Source organism: Nothobranchius furzeri, chromosome 8 (genome assembly GCF_043380555.1).
Source record: "Nothobranchius furzeri strain GRZ-AD chromosome 8, NfurGRZ-RIMD1, whole genome shotgun sequence".
Lineage (NCBI taxonomy): Eukaryota > Metazoa > Chordata > Actinopteri > Cyprinodontiformes > Nothobranchiidae > Nothobranchius > Nothobranchius furzeri.
This window is the reverse complement of record NC_091748.1, coordinates 80917035-80935314: the sequence shown is the minus strand read 5'-3', so window position 1 is coordinate 80935314 and position 18280 is coordinate 80917035. Positions and strand designations below refer to the sequence as shown.

The following is an 18280-nucleotide window of genomic DNA, read 5'->3' as shown; positions in this document are numbered from 1 at the left end:
TGGGTGATGGGGGCTCAAAGTCTATTTTACCTTGGGCCCCCAAATGCCTTGAAACAGCCCTGGGTGAGGGAGTTTTGAAGGTGATCTGAATTGTATCAAATACGTAAGGTGCTCAAAGGTTTAGTGTTTCATCAAAACGAACAGAAATAAACTTTTATTTGCAGACACAAACATCCCATCTATCTGGCCTCCAAACAAGAAGCACTGCACAAGGCCTTGTCATCGGATAAAGGAGACGAAATAATTCCTAGCTACCTTATCTTGGCTGAAACAAAAGTCATGCAGAAAACGAGACTGTCTCCACTTTCCCTCTGAATAAAGTTCATCTTCCTTGAATCGTCATATGATCATCTCTTGTTAAATCCCAAAGTGTGTGAATAATGTGCGCATTAATCAATGATGTGTTAAAATGAATATTTTTCCTGCAGTGATTCATTTCGGATCTGAAACTACACCAGATCAGTGTTTGTTGTATTAACAAGTTCATCTGTCAGTATTAGGGCTGTCGCGGTTGAGGAATTCCTCCTGCGGTGATTCAGGTTGGCTTAATATTGCGGTGTGCGATATTATTGCAGCCCTTTTTTTATTGCAGTACTATCTAAACATAATGTTTACACATTTAAAAAAGGTTAAAAATTGCCGTGCCTTCTTTTCTAACACTTTACTGAATGCAGATCAAAGGGCAGTAACAACACGGATCGCAGTAACGTTTGTTTCTCCGACAGTCGGAGTCCGACTGAACTTAAAAACAACAACATTCAGGAGAAGGTTAAACTTTTAAATGCAAATTTGGCTGCAGCATCTAACAAATAAGAAACAAGTCCCCATTTTGTTTAGTTGTTTAAAATCAAGCATAAAAAATTACATGTGCCGGGCGCGGGGCACTATCATTTCACTTTCACACACACGAATGACGGTGATTTATAGCTCGGTCACGTCCGTGTTACCTACAAGGAAAACCAGCATGTTAACCATATACGGTTTGAGAGAGGATCTGAGAGGGGTGGCAACATTTCCAGCAACACTGAAAACCCTCTCGGATGGTGCGCTTGTTGCACTAACGCACACGTACCTGCGTGCGACTGGCGAGCAAAGGGAATCTCTCCCGGTTGTTGCTCCACCATGTCAGGGGGGGTTCTTTAGGGTGGATGCGTTCCTCCTGCAGGTAGCGAGTGAGCTCCAGCTCGGCTCAAACTCTCTTCGGGACGGTTGCAGAAGCAGTGCTTGTCCGGGACTTCAGCAGGTCTCCGAGCTTTTATTATTATTTTTTGCCGCTGGTGGCAGCTCTGTCTCGGCCAAGGACTCTGGCTGCGTAGCAGCTGACGTACTGAAAACCAAAGTGCTCCCAAAGGAGCGAAGTAACGCTTCGTTTTGATACCAGTGCAGCCATCCTTCTCAACATGCATCATTGAGTTGAACCAAGTTCAGTAATCGCGGTGGCGCATGATGCAGCGCGGTGGGCTTCTTCATATTGCGATATTTCATTTTTGCGGTTACCGCGACAGCCCTAGTCAGTATTATAGTAAGATCAATATTAATGTTTAACATTTTTATTTCACATAACTGTTCTAACATTTGCGCTTCACACTGAGCTAACCTCTCTGAGTATCTGACTGAAGACATGAGTTCTGAGGTATTTTGGTAACTTCTTTTAAACGTGTCAAATTCTGATTTCTCAAGAATTTGTAAACCATATTTAACCCTCTCAGGCTCAAAATAAGTTTTGATAAAAGGACGAACAACTAAGTCCTTCAGGGGAACTTCTGAGTTAAAAAATGCTCATGAAATACTTACGTGGAGTAACCAGGTAGGTAGGTTTTAATGTTGTAAATCTGCAACACCTGCCTCCAGAGGGTTAATATATACTGGAATCACTTCCTGATCTAGTGGTTCTCCCGCTGCATCCTGGTTTGGGCAAACCAGTAAGCAAGCGTTTGAGGCCATCTTTTTGACCTCAGGTCAAAACATTGCTCTGCAACGCTTGCGAGTGATTACAGACACAAGAGCTCTTTTAAGAGCCACTGAACAGCCTCAGATGCAAAACAAGTATTCCAGCGTTCTGCCGTCACCTGGAGGTATCTCAGACTAGACTGGTCGTATCTGAGCTATCTACGACTTCCATTGCCAGAGGTCCACTCTACCGGCTGTGTCCATCCTGACCTCTGGGCCCCTGGATTGCCCGGGGACCTCCACACAAGGGTGTGTAGACTCGGCACAAATAGCGTCGTGTGGTTTTTAATAATAATCTTTAGTTTTTCAAACATACAGACTGATTTTTCCACCCAGACACCAATCTCTCTCAGATACATAAGAAAGGTTTTGCTAAAACATCTAGCTCACATTCCATTATTCCATTCAACATCTGTTATCTATACAACTATCATTCATACATTGTGATGTACAATCATATAGTTTAGGAAAATAGAATTAAAATCATTTATATAACTATATTCTTGACTCTGTCTGAATTACTGTGAAGTGTGAATTATCAGTAAAATAAACTCAAATCTTCTGATTAAACATTCAAATACCAATTAGATTGACATTTCATATTTTTATGGAACATCACATCTTATTGATTATTTAATACATATGTAGCCAATCCATAACGCCACAATAAAGACCTTAACAATCGCTTTGAGCCTATAATCGAAATGTTTGGGTTGAAGCTCTGGACTTGGCTGACTCGACCACTGCCCATGAAGCTGAAACAGTGAAGCCTATGTGGCCAGTCGTTATGGTGTTTCGCTGGTCAGCCACATCCACAGGCCTAGCGTATGTGTTGTCTCAGTGCTCTCTGAGACACCTTGTGCTGTAGTGTGCTCTACACCTACCAAAGGGGGGTTGAGGGTCACCCTGACACTGCATCATTACAGGTTGACCCAGTTCTTTCCAGCTGCACTCGCACGCCAACTGAAAGCCCTTTGGAGTCCATCCCAGCGCAGAGCCCTTGGGATTCAATCCCAACAGGGAACCCTACACAGTTTGCTGCTGCCTCAGTCTCCAGTCTTCATCGATCGGGATTCCAGATTTCTGGACTGACAGAGATCTTGGTCGCATGTGTCTTTGCGATAGGTGATGCGGCTAAGCCTTCTCTACAATCACTCTATGACCCTGGACCCCCTTCAGGGATCACCCTTAAAGAGCGCCCAGCCCTGTTGATTACTAACATTCATCCAGTTACACAGAAGGTGTTTGTCAAATTTGACCCTGAAATAACCTGTGCTCGGAAACGTATGAGTTCCTTTGGACCTCTTGGATACTGGTACCAACTGGACTCGTACTATGATGTGGCACTCTGAAGCCGACATCGTTCTTTACTGGGCCCATAACCTGTTGACGCAGCCATGCTGAATATGAGTTGGAAACCAGCATCGCAGGTTCCGGATCTGCGCATGTGTTCACTCACACGTGGCCTACACTTCTTGTGTCCAGGCACACCTTTTCTGTGTGGCGGTGCCACTGGTGTGTGTGGCATAGATGAGTTGTCGGGTGATTCTAAATGTCCTATGACTGTAATTCCACGTTCACATGTTGGTCAAACTACGGCTGTTGTTGTTGGTGGACGTTGGTTGGTTAATACCCCTGCTCATGAAGCAGTTGTTTTCTATGAGCATCATGGCATGTCCACGCGTGTTGTGCTTCCGTCCCAAACCCTATGGGTGGCAGTTCCACGTAGTGCTGTGGTCTACGTAGGTGGGGTCTCTAGATATTACTTGGATCCTGGTGAGCATAGGTCTGTTGTGGAGTTTTCTCCTTTTTATGATAACGTCTCCTTTGCTCTTTCTCCAGCTACGGTGAATCGTGTGACATTCAATGATCCGACTATGGTTCGGGTTGGTGCGGTAAACAGGATGCTGTATGAGTTGTCAGCATGCCTAAACCTTTGTTTGTCTTTGGAGTTGTCATTGTTCCTGTTCCGTCACTTCTCTGCATGGTTGACCTCTCTAGGGGACTCGGACCGCAACGTCGGTGGCCGCCTATCTCGAGCTCTCGTGCCAGTTGTCAGGTATTTTGATGTATTACTGTCTTAAATGATTCTCTTTAAGTAATCAAATGTTAATAAGAAAGTCTCAGAGTTCTTTCTCCTTTCCTCATACCTGTGGAATGCATGGGGTTTGGGAAGGGTCTGCTTGGCAACAGGGAAGCTTGCAGCCACCCTGTAAGTTAAGCCTTCCTTTTTAGAAAGTCCCGCCTTAGATAGATGCAACAGTGTTTATTGGAAAAAGTGTGGACAGTGATGATCTCCTTTGTCTCTGTTTGCCTGCGTTTCAATAAAACCATCTGTGGTGGAAGAACAGGCCAGAGTTGATCGGACGGGGGCCTTGAACAGGCTTCTGGCCTATCTCTCTCCGCTGTTTCCTCACAGCATAAAACATACTGACTTCTTCCTGTGTATGGTTAATTTCAGGGTTAAGTTTCAGGATTTAAAAATACCCAACACCAGTAGTTTGTGAAGCCCCGGCTGCCCAGGTGCCTCCAACTGCGCCGGCCGGTCCTTTACCTCCACCTGCACCTCCTGTGCCTCCGGTTAGGCCTTCAACTTCAAAAGGGGGGTGATCTCAATTGTTCAGGTTCGCCCATCCCATAGTTCTCTGTTTTGAGTTACACCCGTTTGTTTGTGTTTGTGTGTGTGCATACTTCCTGTCTGTACATGACGTGCAGACTTGGGTGACTTGAAATGGTCATGCTGTGGGTTCCTGGAGTGCTGTAATGGTTAAGTCTTAACAGTTAAAGGGAGTATTCCACAAACTGTTGTGTTTATCCAAATTCCATTTTTTTATTTTGATTTACTAATCTCTGATTCCTTATGGGGTATATTTACATTTAGGTTTGATTACTAACGTCACTGATTTAAATTTTAGTGTTTCTTCTTCTTTATATTATTACTTCCTTTAAAGATATATTCATAGAAATACATTTCTGCATTATTTCATTACAGCTGATTCCTTTTTGTCATTTCTATTATGATTTCCTTCATTTTGATTTTGCCAGTTATGGGCTACAGATAATTTTGCCCTTCTCTTTTGATAGCGTTTTTGCTCAGAAACTTACACAGAATCATAACCCTGGGGCAGCAGTAGCTCAGGTGGTAGAGCGGGTTGCCTCATGATCGGAGGGTCATGGGTTCGATTCCAGCTCCCGCCCGGGGTATCCTGCTGTTGTGTCCTTGGGCAAGACACTTCACCCAACTTATCTGTGTTAGTGGTGGTCAGAGAGGCCGACGGCACCAAATGGCAGCCTCGCCTCTGTCAGACCTCCCCAGGGCAGCTGTGGCTACAAGTAGCTTACCATCACTAGCAGTGTGTGAATGTGAATGTGAGTGTGTGAAAAGTGTCTTTGGGTGTCTTGAAAAGCGCTATATAAGTTCAATGCATTGTTATTAGTATTATTATGAACCATCTATTCCCTTAGCCCTCAGCAGCAATGACTTCATGGGATTTTTTTACAAGTAAAATTAATTCTATTAGAAACAAAATCTTTAGCATCCTCCCTAAAGCGATTTCTTCTTCCTCAGTAAGTGAAGCAGCATCAGAGGTGACTGTAGAACCTCATCTGTGCTTGAACCGTTTTGATCCAGTTGAGCTTTCAGATTTATCTAAAACATTAGCTTCATCTAAACCTTCAACTTGCATTTTGGATCCAATCCCAACCAAATTATTTAAAGATGCATTTTCTTTGGTTACTGCCCCCATTCTAGATATAATCAATCTATCCTTAGTAAATGGGTATGTACCACACGATTTTAAGGTGGCTGTAATCAAACCTTCACTTAAGAAGCCTTCTCTGGATCCAGATGACCCAATGAATTATAGACCAATATCTAACCTTCCATTTTTATCCAAAGTCCTGTAGAAAATAGTGGCCATCCAAGTATGTGAGCATTTAAACACTAATGCTCTGTTTGAGGAATTTCAGTCTGGTTTTAGAGAGTATCACAGCACTGAAACTGCATTAGTGAGAGTTACAAATGATATTCTCATGGCCTCAGATAAGAATCTTGTGTCTGTTCTAGTCTTGTTAGGGTTAGGGGGGCTCAGGTGTTGTTCATGCAGTTCTTTTTTTCATCTTGTTGTTTATTAAAGTTGAAAGTCAAGGACAATTCCGTTTTAAATACTAGAGCCTGCAAAAGGGCTACCGCTCACCCCGCAATCTTAACTCCTCCCCCTAGAATGTCAAACTTTAGGGGTGCTCGCGTCGCGTTTGTAGCCAAAAACCAGGATAAATACCTATGGTGTGGAGACCCATCCAATATGGCGGTCATGTTGTTATGCCCCCCAGTTCCTAAACAGACGTCTACGTATTCATGTCTATGGCTGGGAGGGGCTAGTTCCGGAAATGAAGTAAATATTGGGTGTGGCCTTTTTGTTCCTGGGTCTAATGACAACATGGCGGCTCCTCTGGAAGTGATTGTTAGCAGCGACTCGGCTTCGCAGCTCTGGAACTGCACCGTGTTCGACCTGCACAGTGGCTCCAGTCTCCTGTCCTACCGGGGAGGGAACTCCTCCGCGCGGAGCCTCTCTGTCCTCCGGGGAGACTTTCTGCTGTCGGCGCAACTCTCCAAGAACTTCATCAACGTGTGGGAGATCCAGAGGAAGGTAGGAACGCACCCGGACACGTGAATCCGCCTGCTGCTCGGTACCAAACCGACCTACCGAACCAGATTTCTTTCAAAAGGAGAACCGAATCATTCGACATGTTCAAAGTTCGCGCCCGTTCGGCCTGTGCCAGAGTTCGGGTCCGAACCCGGTATGTGTTGAAAACATGACGGTAAATGCAGATATAGATTGTTGCACCTTAACGTTTGTCTTTGCATAAACACAAAAATCTGGAAAAAACAAATTACTCACGAGCAGGTCAATGTCTTATTTTTTACTCCTTAAAATGTGTATTTATTCAGCATCTTTGAATGTTTACTCTTCTTTTACTGTACGGTAATGTTTTTGCTGCTGGGAGCCAGACGTTCTCCACTGAGGGGCAATAAGGGGGATTTCCATTATAGCCTTTGCAGTTCCTGTTTAAAGTAGGCTAAATCCTTGTTTACAGAATAAAAATGCTGCGTCTCCACTATCACCTTTCATGGTCCGGAGCAGAAGTGCATAAAAACCCAATATTTTTATTTTTATTTATTTATTGAGAACCTCATTAGCTCACACCATAGTGTGGAGCTATTCTTCCTGATGTCTCTTTCAATTTCATTACAAATATTTAACAAAACACCCCCATCCCCATCCCCACACACACACCCAGCAACAACAAACTCCAGGAGCTCATTATAACCGTACCACCTCAATTGCTATAATATACCAATAAGTTACCACACACTTCAGAGTTCATGAAAAATCTAAATAGGTGAAAACGGAGAGTTTACACAGAGCAATAAATAACTATATTCAAGAATCAAAAATCATATCGCATCACATCCATAACAAACAAAAATTATAGAAGCTGTCATATCAGTCACATTTACAATTCACTGTGCAAAATTCAATGTTGTGTGAACAAGAAAAGCTTTAACTTCTTTTGAAAACATCTTCTGTTGTTCTCTAATAACAAAAATCTCGGTATGGCATTCCATGCAACCATGGCTCTGTAATAAACTGCTCTTTGCCTTTGATTAGTTCTGCAGCGCGGTAGTGCGCACCTTATGTCACTTGTCTGTCTCGTCGTGTAATCATGATTGTCTGAAAAAAATGATAATTTGTCATAAATTATTTTAGGTATTTTTGTAGTTATTATATTTCTTATAAATGTGATCAGTGAATATTTTAATCTACATTTCACTGTAGTTACAGATCGCTGAGACTTCTCTGGGTTTGTGCTGCTCAACATGGAGAGTATGTGAGCAGCTGGTCAGTGGCCACCTTAAATGCGCACAATTAATGGGATTGGACGCCCAACCAGATCAAAAATGCTGCAAGTGAACGTCAGTCGGAAAGTTCTGATCCGATTCGGCCTGATCGATCCGATTGAGAGAGGTGGTTTTGTCCGATCATTCCAATAGGCGTGCATGCACGCAGCCGTTCTGATTGTTGTTGTAAAATGATGCCCACTGCGCATGTGTGCAACAGCTGGCGAGCCTCCCCGCCTCATTTAAGGTTGGTTTACCGCAGTGGTTCCCAAACTTATTTAGCCGCGCACCCCCTTCTATGTCCCGACCATCTTGACGCAACCCCCAGCCACATCAGGTTATGGCTATATATATATATATATATATATATATATATATATATATATATATATATATATATATATATATATATATATATATATCAGACGTCACGCTAAACCAGGGGTCGGCAACCTGTTCCAATCAAAGAGCCATTATTACCCGTTTCCCACAGTAAAGAAAACACCGCAGCAGCTGCGGCGTTGTGGGCGGGGCCTACCCTCAGACAGCAGAGCGCTGCTCACAACAGGTGACAGCAGCCGGTACCGGTCGCTCGTGTACGTCAAAGTTATCTTTCATAAGACGATAATCAATAAAATGATTTATATAAAATGGATCCAGAAGTTGTAGCCCGTCTCTGCTACAATATTTAGATATTTTTCACCCTGTTGGTGGTTTTACTGAGCAGGTGCCACTTTTGTCACACGTTTCTTTTTAAAACATGTTTAGACTGTTCAGAATACAAATCCAGGCTCTGTCACGTTTGATTGTTGTAATTAAACTTTGTAGGTGGGGAAGGTCAGAAAAGGATCTGATCATTTTGTTGTTCCCTCGTTTACAGCGACGGAGATAACGGCGCAGTGCGCCTGGCTCTGGTGTTAATCACGTTTAATTATATCTATTTTCACAAGAAAACAGAACAGTTAAAAGCAGGGCTTGTGTTGACCGGACAGTTCCCGTACTTGGCCGTTTTTTTTTTTGACGGAGAAAGAATAGAAAGAATTACCCCGACGCATGCAGACGAACTGACACTTTATTCGTTTTGCAAATCGCAGATGTAGCTAAATCACTCAAGAAAAGATTTCCTTCTGAACATCTGAGCTGGACACTGCTCATTCAGCGCGTACTTAAGGTGCAGAGTGAGCTGAAGATGTGGAGAGGGGCTTGGAGCACGTTGCAGAACCAGAGCGCATGCAGGAAGATTCCTTCCACTGAAGCGAGTGTTTTCCAAACCCGGTCTCTCAGAGAGACTTGTCACTTAGAAAATGTTCCCTGATGATGAAACTTTGGCTGAATAGTGCTTGTTCCTGTCTCCAATGTGGCGACACATCCAGGAGCCGTCTGAGGAGAATCCCAGAATCTCACAACGTCTTCAGCTCAGAAAGCGCCTATGACTACACACAAGCGTGACGCGTCAACCCGGTCTCACAGTAAGACCGGGTTGGACCTGTTCAGGTTTACGCAGACAATCTTTACATTTAGAATTAGCTTACAGGTGTAAAATTAATGCAGTAAAATATAAAGCATTTTATTTAAATATCCATTAATTATTTTACAAGCACAGAGAGCCACATCAGATGGATGGAAGAGCCGCATTCGGCTCCAGAGCCGCGGGTTGCCGACCCCAGAGCTAGGGCATGTGCGGAGGAGACACACACACACCTACACACACACACACACACACACACACACACACACACACACACACACACACACACACACACAATATACTTGTTTACAATTACGTTTATTGGGCCCACTTACATTTTCTTAGGCCCACCCACAAATGAGTTTCTGGCTACGCTAATGGTGACTTTTGACAGACTTCTCTGAGCTCCGCAGCCATTACACTTTTCACCTCGCGCACCCCCTAGCGGCACCTCGCACCACACTTTGGGAGTCCATGGTTTACCGTAAATCCTCTAATACAGGCCGGTATTCAATTAACTGCCGGGTCTCCAATTTTGGCCGGTGTCGGCGGAGGTGAATAATGGCCGGTCTCTTATTGTGGCCGGGTGGAATGTGGTACAAGCAAGTACGGGGGGCGGTTGTGTCATCGTCTCACTTTTGATTTGCCAGTGATAGACCGCGAAGGTAACTTTAACCGTGCAGAGACGAAGAGGAGGCGAAAATTTGATATCAAGTTCAAAGAGAACGTGCTGATTATGCTGCAGAACACTGGGGAGCAGTAGCAGGGGTTGTATGAACTAGTCACTAGTCGACTTCACCGCTCTTCAGTGACTTGTTATGCCTGTCATCGACTAGTCGCCGTCACGTGATAATGACCGGCAAGATGCAGTCCACAGAAAAGACAGCAGCCTGCTGTCAGCAGGTGACACGCTCCTACGGGGGGGGGGGGGGGGGGCGTCGGTACTGACACGCGATCGTTCATGTCGGTTCATTTCCTTTAATGTTTTCTGTCTTTTATTTGCGCCTGATGTGTTTCGTTGCTGTGGAGCGGGGCACATCACCTTGTCCTCCGACGCACCGATCACTGATGTGGCGGCCAAGCAGCGAACACTCCGCTGTTTTTGTGGTCGGTAGATCTGCCTCCTGAGCACGGCCACAGTAACAATCAGGTGTCGTCACCTCAAAAAATTATTTAACACGCGATCGTTCATGTCGGTTCATTTCCTTTAATGTTTTATGTCTTTTATTTGCACCTGATGCGTTTCGCTGCTGTGGAGCGGGGCGCATCACCTTGTCCTCCGGTGACGCACCTCACTGATGCGGCCGACAAGCAGTGAGCACTCCGCTGTTTTAGCGGTCGGTAGATCTTTTAGAACTGCAGTTCAAAGGTAACTCATGAGGTGAATATATATGAACCCAGGTAGCAGTTTCTCTTTAGGATTGAGAGGAGATGCAGGAAGATAATAAACAGGCAGGACAGAAAAATAGTCAAATAAAAACAAGTTAGTTTTTGTACCTGCTGGTTGCAACAAACAGACACCATTGAAGGTAATCAGAAGTGAGGAACAGAAAATGAAATAATTATTTTAATGTTTAGAGCAGCAGGAACTCCGAGAGGTTGCAGGCGCATCAGTGAGTTTGCTGCTGCTGCGCAGGGGGAGGGGGGAGAGGGCTGAAGCAGGGGGAGGGGGGAGAGGGCTGAAGCAGGGGGAGGGGGGAGAGGGCTGAAGCAGGGGGAGGGGGGAGAGGGCTGAAGCAGAAACTACCGTTGTTAAAAGAAATGTGTTTAACTTTGAAAATGTGGGCTCAATTTTAATTGTCAAAAACTCCAGCGAACCATTAGTTCATTTTGCTCAAATAAAAATAGAGGCCTGTCTCTAATACTGGCCCTCCTTCCAATAAAGGCCTGGAGCTTGATGAGCTTGAGTCAAATACAGGCCCGGGCCTGTATTAGAGGATTTACGGTATGCTTGACGCGTCCGCGAGGTCCGCACGGCTCCGCGCGGAAAAGTTGCGTCATTTTGCATCATTTTAACAACCACGCCCCTCCACCGCGTCTCCGCACGGCCCAAGATTTCCGCAACGCGCACCTCGGAAAATTTCTAAGACTACCTGACTTAAATAATGACGGCTTCATTAACAAGCACTGGCTTTTAAATTTGATTGCAAGCCGTCCTCGTTTCTGTCATATCTAATCCAGAATTGGCATTTTGTGGAAGTAAAATAAAAATCTGATTGTTGCACAAATCATTCGACAAACGTGTTCAAGTCTGTGCTGGAAACATGCAGATTCATTTCAGGTTTGCAGCACGTATCTGTTTCTGTGAACATCAGCTGTTTCTGCAGCAGGTGGATGGAGATGTGCTCTTAAATAGGGCTGAAACGATTCCTCGAATACCTCGAATAATTCGAGTACAAAAATCCTCGAGTCAAATTCTCTTCCTCGAGGATTCGTTTAATTCATATTTAATTAATTCATGGCTTTGCAAACGCCCGGGGTCATGTTTCACCCGGACTGAAATAAGTGACGCACATACACACTGGGCTGAATCAATGCACACGTGAGTAGTGAATGTAACTTAGCTTTCTCTTAAGCCATGGCGGACAACGTGGCCCCCGGTGGAGTGCGAAAAAGACAGAAAATGTCAAGATGTGGGACCATTTTTCACGTCGTTAGGTGGAAAACGTAGTCCAGTGTAAATACTGTAAAATGGATTAAGCCTACCACAACACCACATCCTCCATGCTGCTGCAGCACCTGTAAACGTCACTTCTGCAAGCGGACTCGGAGCCTCTACAAGATAATGCTTTTTAGCCTGTTTTTCTATGTATTCTGCGGACACTGTGCGACTTTTTCGTTTGTAGCGCTCAGTTTCAGCTCACACCGTACGTCTGGTAGCAACACGTCGGACTTAAAATGTGCTAAAAAATAGCAGTTTTTACACAAAACGTCGGACTTTTTATTGTGTTGTTATTGACGTTTGTTTTCCCACGGGATCGCTGCAGGAGGACATGGGTATTTATGAGGAAAACAAAAGAAAGTAAATAAATGTTTTGTGATCAGTATAATTTGCCAAAACCACAGCAAACATGCTTTCTCGACAATCCTTGTTATTGTGTGAGAAAAAAAGTGTGGAAATTAAAACGGACGTGTGTTAATAGGGAAACAGGGGCGAGCTGTTTGCGCCGTGAGCGGTTCTGGTTCTGTTTGGGCTGCAGCCGCTCGCAGCGCTACTTCATCAGTTATCCTCCTAGTTTTTGTCTGGCTTGCAGGCTAGCAGATTCTCGCACGAGGGGAAAATCGGCTCAGGTTGTTTACTTATTTTTTGCACAGGCATTTGTTTACTGTGAAGTAAAGTTGAAGTGCTGAAGTTTTGCAAACTTAATTTTGAATAAAACTTGAAGAATAACTGGCAATTGCTCATTTTAAGAGGTCTTTCATAATTATAACATGCTGTTTGATATAATGGTTTACAAACACAAAAGGGTAATTTATTAGAGTACTCGATTAATGAAATCGTTTCAGACCTAATATAGATAGATAGATGGATAGATAGATAGATAGATAGATATATAGATAGATAGATATCTATATCTATCTGTATATACATATATATATATATATATATATATATATATATATATATATATATATATATATATACAGTGGGTCAAAAAAGTATTTAGTCAGCCACCGTTTGTGCAAGTTCTCCCACTTAAAATGATGACAGAGGTCAGTAATTTACATCATAGGTACACTTCAACTGTGAGAGACAGAATGTGAAAAAAAATCCATGAATTCACATGGCAGGATTTTTATAGAGTTTATTTGTAAATCAGGCTGGAAAATAAGTTTTTGGTCACTTCAAACAAGGAAAATCTCTGGCTCTCACAGACCTGTAACGTCTTCTTTAAGAAGCTCTTCTGTCCTCCACTCGTTACCTGTATTAATGGCACCTGTTTGAACTCATTATTTGTATAAAAGACACCTGTCCACAGCCTCAAGCAGTCAGACTCCAAACTCCACTATGGCCAAGACCAAAGAGCTTTCGAAGGACACCAGGAAAAGAATTGTAGACCTGCACCAGACTGGGAAGAGTGAATCTACAATAGGCAAGCAGCTTGGTGTGAAAAAATCAACTGTGGGAGCAACTTTCAGAAAATGGAAGACATACAAGACCACTGATAATCTCCCTCGATCTGGGGCTCCACGCAAGATCTCATCCCGTGGGGTCAAAATGATCATGAGAACGGTGAGCAAGAATCCCAGAACCACACGGGGGGACCTGGTGAATGACCTGCAGAGAGCTGGGACCACAGTAACAAAGGTCACCATCAGTAACACACTACAACGGCAGGGAATCAAATCCTGCAGTGCCAGACGTGTTCCGCTGCTGAAGCCAGTGCATGTCCAGGCCCGTCTGAAGTTTGCCAGAGAGCACATGGATGATACAGCAGAGGACTGGGAGAATGTCATGTGGTCAGATGAAACCAAAGTAGAACTTTTTGGTATAAACTCAACTCGTCGTGTTTGGAGGAAGAAGAATACTGAGTTGCATCCCAAGAACACCATACCTACTGTGAAGCATGGGGGTGGGAACATCATGCTTTGTTCCCACCACCAAAATGCCAGCTACTGTGTGTGCAAACCTGGTAAAGACCTATAGCACATATGTCAGAGTCAAGGCCAGGTGCGGCCCGCGGAGCATTTTTATGTGGCCCGCGAGATAAATATCAAAAATATATTAAAACTGGCCCGCTGGCCGATTTTACCGCAAAGACTACAACTCCCATGATGCTTTGCGGCGCCAGCGCGGAGCAGACGCGCCCCCTCCTTTGTGTTTTTTCAGCGCCGAGACAGTCAGGGGTAGTTGGGTGTCTGCAGCTCCGCTGTCTCGGACGAACTACACTCCTTTCACTCAGCGCCGAGTTCACTCAGCTGTTTTCTGACGTTGAAGCCCAGACACGGAGATTCTAGCCGCTCAGTAATGTGTTCACGACTGAAAGAGAAAGTTTTCCAACTAACGTCCAGACAGAGCTGATATAACTCCAGCGAGCAGCGACACGCTCAAACCAGCACGACTCTGTGGCTGCTGTCGTTGTGTTTCCTCCCCGACACACAACAACGTGGTCAAGCTGCTCAGACATGTTCATCAGCACAAACCTATGTGAGCACCTGTTGTCATCTAATGTTGTCATTATTATGATGAAGATGAACAAAACAACAGGAGTCTCCTCCTCAGCTCAGATCAACCCCATGATGCAGGTATCTGGCTGGAACAGGTGAGCATCACAGTAAACCAGTGGAGCAAACTGAGCTTTAAATATGTTGGTTTTCTGCTCTTTTTCTGCTCCAAAACATGAAAGTTAACAGGTGAGATGTTGCATTTTCATTTAAGATAAAATGATATTTTTATTTTGTTGTTGGCCCGTGAGAAAAGATTTAACCTACAGTAAACAGGAAGTGGAAAGGCTGCAGATAGATGAATAGAATAGAAAATCCCTTTATTGTTCCTCAGTGGGGAAAGCTAGATGTCACAGCAGCGATGACACGTATTACAGGAGAAAAAAGGAGAATAAAAAATAAGAAAAATGAATAAACAAGAAAACATAAATCCTAAATAGATTTTAAAAATGCTGATTATACCACAAGTAATGAATACCACTGATGCCTTTTATTTAAAACCGACTTGCTCGTGTGTAATTTGGTTATTCCACATTCAGTGTTATGCAGAAATATGTTTGTTTCCAAATTTAAAGGTTCTAAATTGCATATATGATGATAAAGAAAATGTGCAAATTTGCCATCACTTTTTCAAAAAATATTAAGTTTGGCCCTCGACTCCGTCCCAGAGTTTCATTTCGGCCCCGTGTGAGTTTGAGTTTGACACCCCTGACCTATAGTAATCGATTGACCTCTGTTATTGCCAACAAAGGTTATATTACAAAGTATTGAGTTGAATTCTTGTTATTGACCAAATACTTATTTTCCACCCTGATTTACAAATAAATTCTTTAAAAATCCTGCCATGTGAATTCATGGATTTTTTTCCACATTCTGTCTCTCACAGTTGAAGTGTACCTATGATGTAAATTACTGACCTCTGTCATCATTTTAAGTGGGAGAACTTGCACAATCGGTGGCTGACTAAATACTTTTTTGCCCCACTGTATATAGATTTATTTATTTATTTAGAATAATAGTTTCTTTACTATTGTGATCAAAAATATTTAATCTCAATTCTGAGGCTGCTCTGTAAATAATTTTCAAATAAACAATACACATGTCAACTTCTGATCAATCCATATCAATTTCAGACTTAAAATAATATATTGACGTAAACCACACCCACTTCCGGGTACAGATACAGATAATTTAGATGGTTGAACAGATACAGATACAGATAGTTGTGTACTCGCTCATCTCCAATGTCCAGCAACACTGAAAACCCTCTGGGATGGTGTGCTCGTTACACAAGACGACTTTCCATCTGCCGTTAGACTTGTGAACAGCTTATAAACACACAACCATGCTCGTCTTCGGTACTTGACATAACGTTACGTTATCGGCCATATTACCTTTACCTGCCATTTTTTATAGCAAAGTTTTATGCTAGTTATTATATTTTATTCTACTTTATTCTACTCTATTCTATTTTTTCATTATATTATTCATGTCATATGTAGCACGTTAGTACCGAAGCAAGTTCCTAGTTTGTGAATCGTTTGTTCACTAACAATGGCAATAAACCTTTTCTGATTCTGATTCTGATTCTGAAGTACACATGTACTTGTGTGCAACTCAGAAGAGCGAAGGAAATCTCTGCTGGTTGTTGCGCCACCATGTCAGGGGCTTTCCTTAGGGTCGATAGGTTCCTCCTGCAGGTAGCGAGTGCGCTCCAGCTCGGCTCTAAGTCTCTTCGGGACGGTTGCAGAAGCAGTGCTTGTCCGTGACTTCAGCAGGTCTCTGAGCGTTTATTTATTTTTGAACTTTTTAAAATTTTTGCCGCTGGTGGCAGCTTTGTCTCCGCCAAGGACTCTGGCTGGGCAGGGGCTGATGTACTAAAAGCCAAAATGCTTCCAAAGGGGCAGAGTAACATTTCGTTTTGACCAGTGCAGCCATCCTCAACATGCGTCGTCAAGTCGAATCGCGTGCAATAATAGCGTTGGTCCATCATTCAGCGTGGTGGGTTTCTTAATATTGCGATATTTCATTTTTGCGGATATTGTGATAGCCCCGCTGTTAATTAAGCCTTCTACAGTAAACCACGTGAGGAGACATCAGTCTAGATTTTTGAATCTAAATCAGGTTGATCAATGTGGTAAACATTCTCAGCACTTAGAGCTGCAGCTGTGATAGCCTCATGTATGTTTGTCCAGGATCAGCTGCAGCAGAAGATAGTTTGTCCAGGTGTGGTCACATGTCTGACTGCCTCACCTGATGGAGCCTTTCTTGCTGTTGGAGTGGCAGAGGCTGTTTACCTGTGGGAGGTGAGTTTTCTGTCATTTTTGGTTTCTCAATTGGTTTGGCCTCTGGTTTCCATGGTAACAATTTGTAAAGTCTGTCCTCTCATTGGGTTAGGTGTGCACAGGTAAGCTGCTGTGTGTGCTCAGTCGACATTACCAGGACATCACATGTTTAAAGTTCACAGATGACGGCAGCCATTTGGTTTCTGCGGGGAAAGACAACCTGGCATTGGTGTGGAGCTTGTGCAGGTAACCCCTTCTGTTTGTATGACTCACATAGAACATGTGTCATAGGTGTATGTTGGATTCTTTCCAGAAGGTCGTTGTCAACGAAGTTAAAACAAGTGATATGTCAGTCAGGAATGAAATGGCTCTTGGAGCTGCGTTGTTGATGTGACCGATAGCTGCAGTGAGTGACACAGACTGTACCCACAGGCCCCCGAGCTACTCAAAAACTGCAAAATGTGTGCACATGAACACGCGTAATATGCCTGTGATTGTAGTGAGACCAGTGGGGGGGAGCAGGGAGAGGGGTGGCCTGGGACAATTACTACAGTAGCATGATGGGACCTGTAAATATTGGTTGAGACAAATCTGTATTCGAGGACAATAGAAATACAAATAGCTGCAGAAAGGTGAGGAAATGAGTGAAAACAGGACTGGCACCAAGATTTGGACACATTTTAACTACAATTAAAAAGCAGAGTGTGGAATATGCAAATTTCATAAATATTTTCTGAATTTAACAGGTAGCCAATGTAGGGAAGCTAAGACAGGAGATATATGATCTCTCTTTTTAATTCTCATCAGAACTCTAGCTGCAGCATTTTGGACAAGCTGAAGACTTTTAACTACATTCTGTGGACTTCTTGAGAGTAATGGATTACAGTAATCCAGTCTTGATGTAATAAATGCATGAACTAGTTTTTCAGCATCACTCCTGGAAAGTATGCTTCTAATCTTAGCAATATTCCGAAGGTGGAAAAAGGAAATCCTACAAACCTGTTTAACCTGGGATTTGAATGACATGTCCTGGTCAAAGATAACACCAAGGTTCCTTACTTTGTTCGCGGAGATTAATGTAATGCCATTAAGGTCAGATGATTGGCTAAGCAATTTCCTTTTCTGGATTTCTGGTCCAAAGATGAGAACTTCCGTCTTGTCTTGATTTAAAAGCAAGAAGTTTAGAGTCATCCAATTTTTTATGTCCTCAAGACAAGCCTGTAATCTACCCAACTGATTAGGTTCATCAGGGTTAATGGATAAATATAACTGAGTATCGTCAGCATAACAGTGGAAGTTTATCCCATGCTGTCTAATGATTTTACCAATTGGGAGCATATACATAGTAAAATAATTGGTTCAAGCACTGAACCCTGTGGTACTCCACAAGTAACCCTGGAGTATGAAGATGATTTGTCATGTACATTTACAAAATGAAATCTGTCAGACAGGTAGGATTTAAACCAGCCTAACGCTGTTCCTTTGATCCCTACAACATGTTCAAGTCTT

At 43.3% G+C, this 18280-nt stretch overlaps 2 protein-coding genes across 2 annotated transcripts in view; one reads left to right on the top strand and one right to left on the bottom strand.

The window, feature by feature from the left end:
• LOC139071602 (spectrin alpha chain, non-erythrocytic 1-like) overlaps window positions 1-18280 on the bottom strand; it is a 337529-nt gene that overhangs the window by 294826 nt on the left and 24423 nt on the right. The gene's annotated exons all lie outside the window — the stretch shown is intronic.
• The window catches only part of wdr18 (WD repeat domain 18), an 88744-nt gene continuing 76814 nt past the window's right edge, over window positions 6351-18280 (top strand). The window contains exons 1-3 of the mRNA XM_070554402.1: window positions 6351-6599; window positions 16682-16792; window positions 16884-17017. Coding sequence (XP_070410503.1) covers window positions 6390-6599; window positions 16682-16792; window positions 16884-17017 — 455 coding nt within the window. The 5' untranslated portion in view covers window positions 6351-6389. The remainder of the gene's footprint in view (window positions 6600-16681; window positions 16793-16883; window positions 17018-18280) is intronic.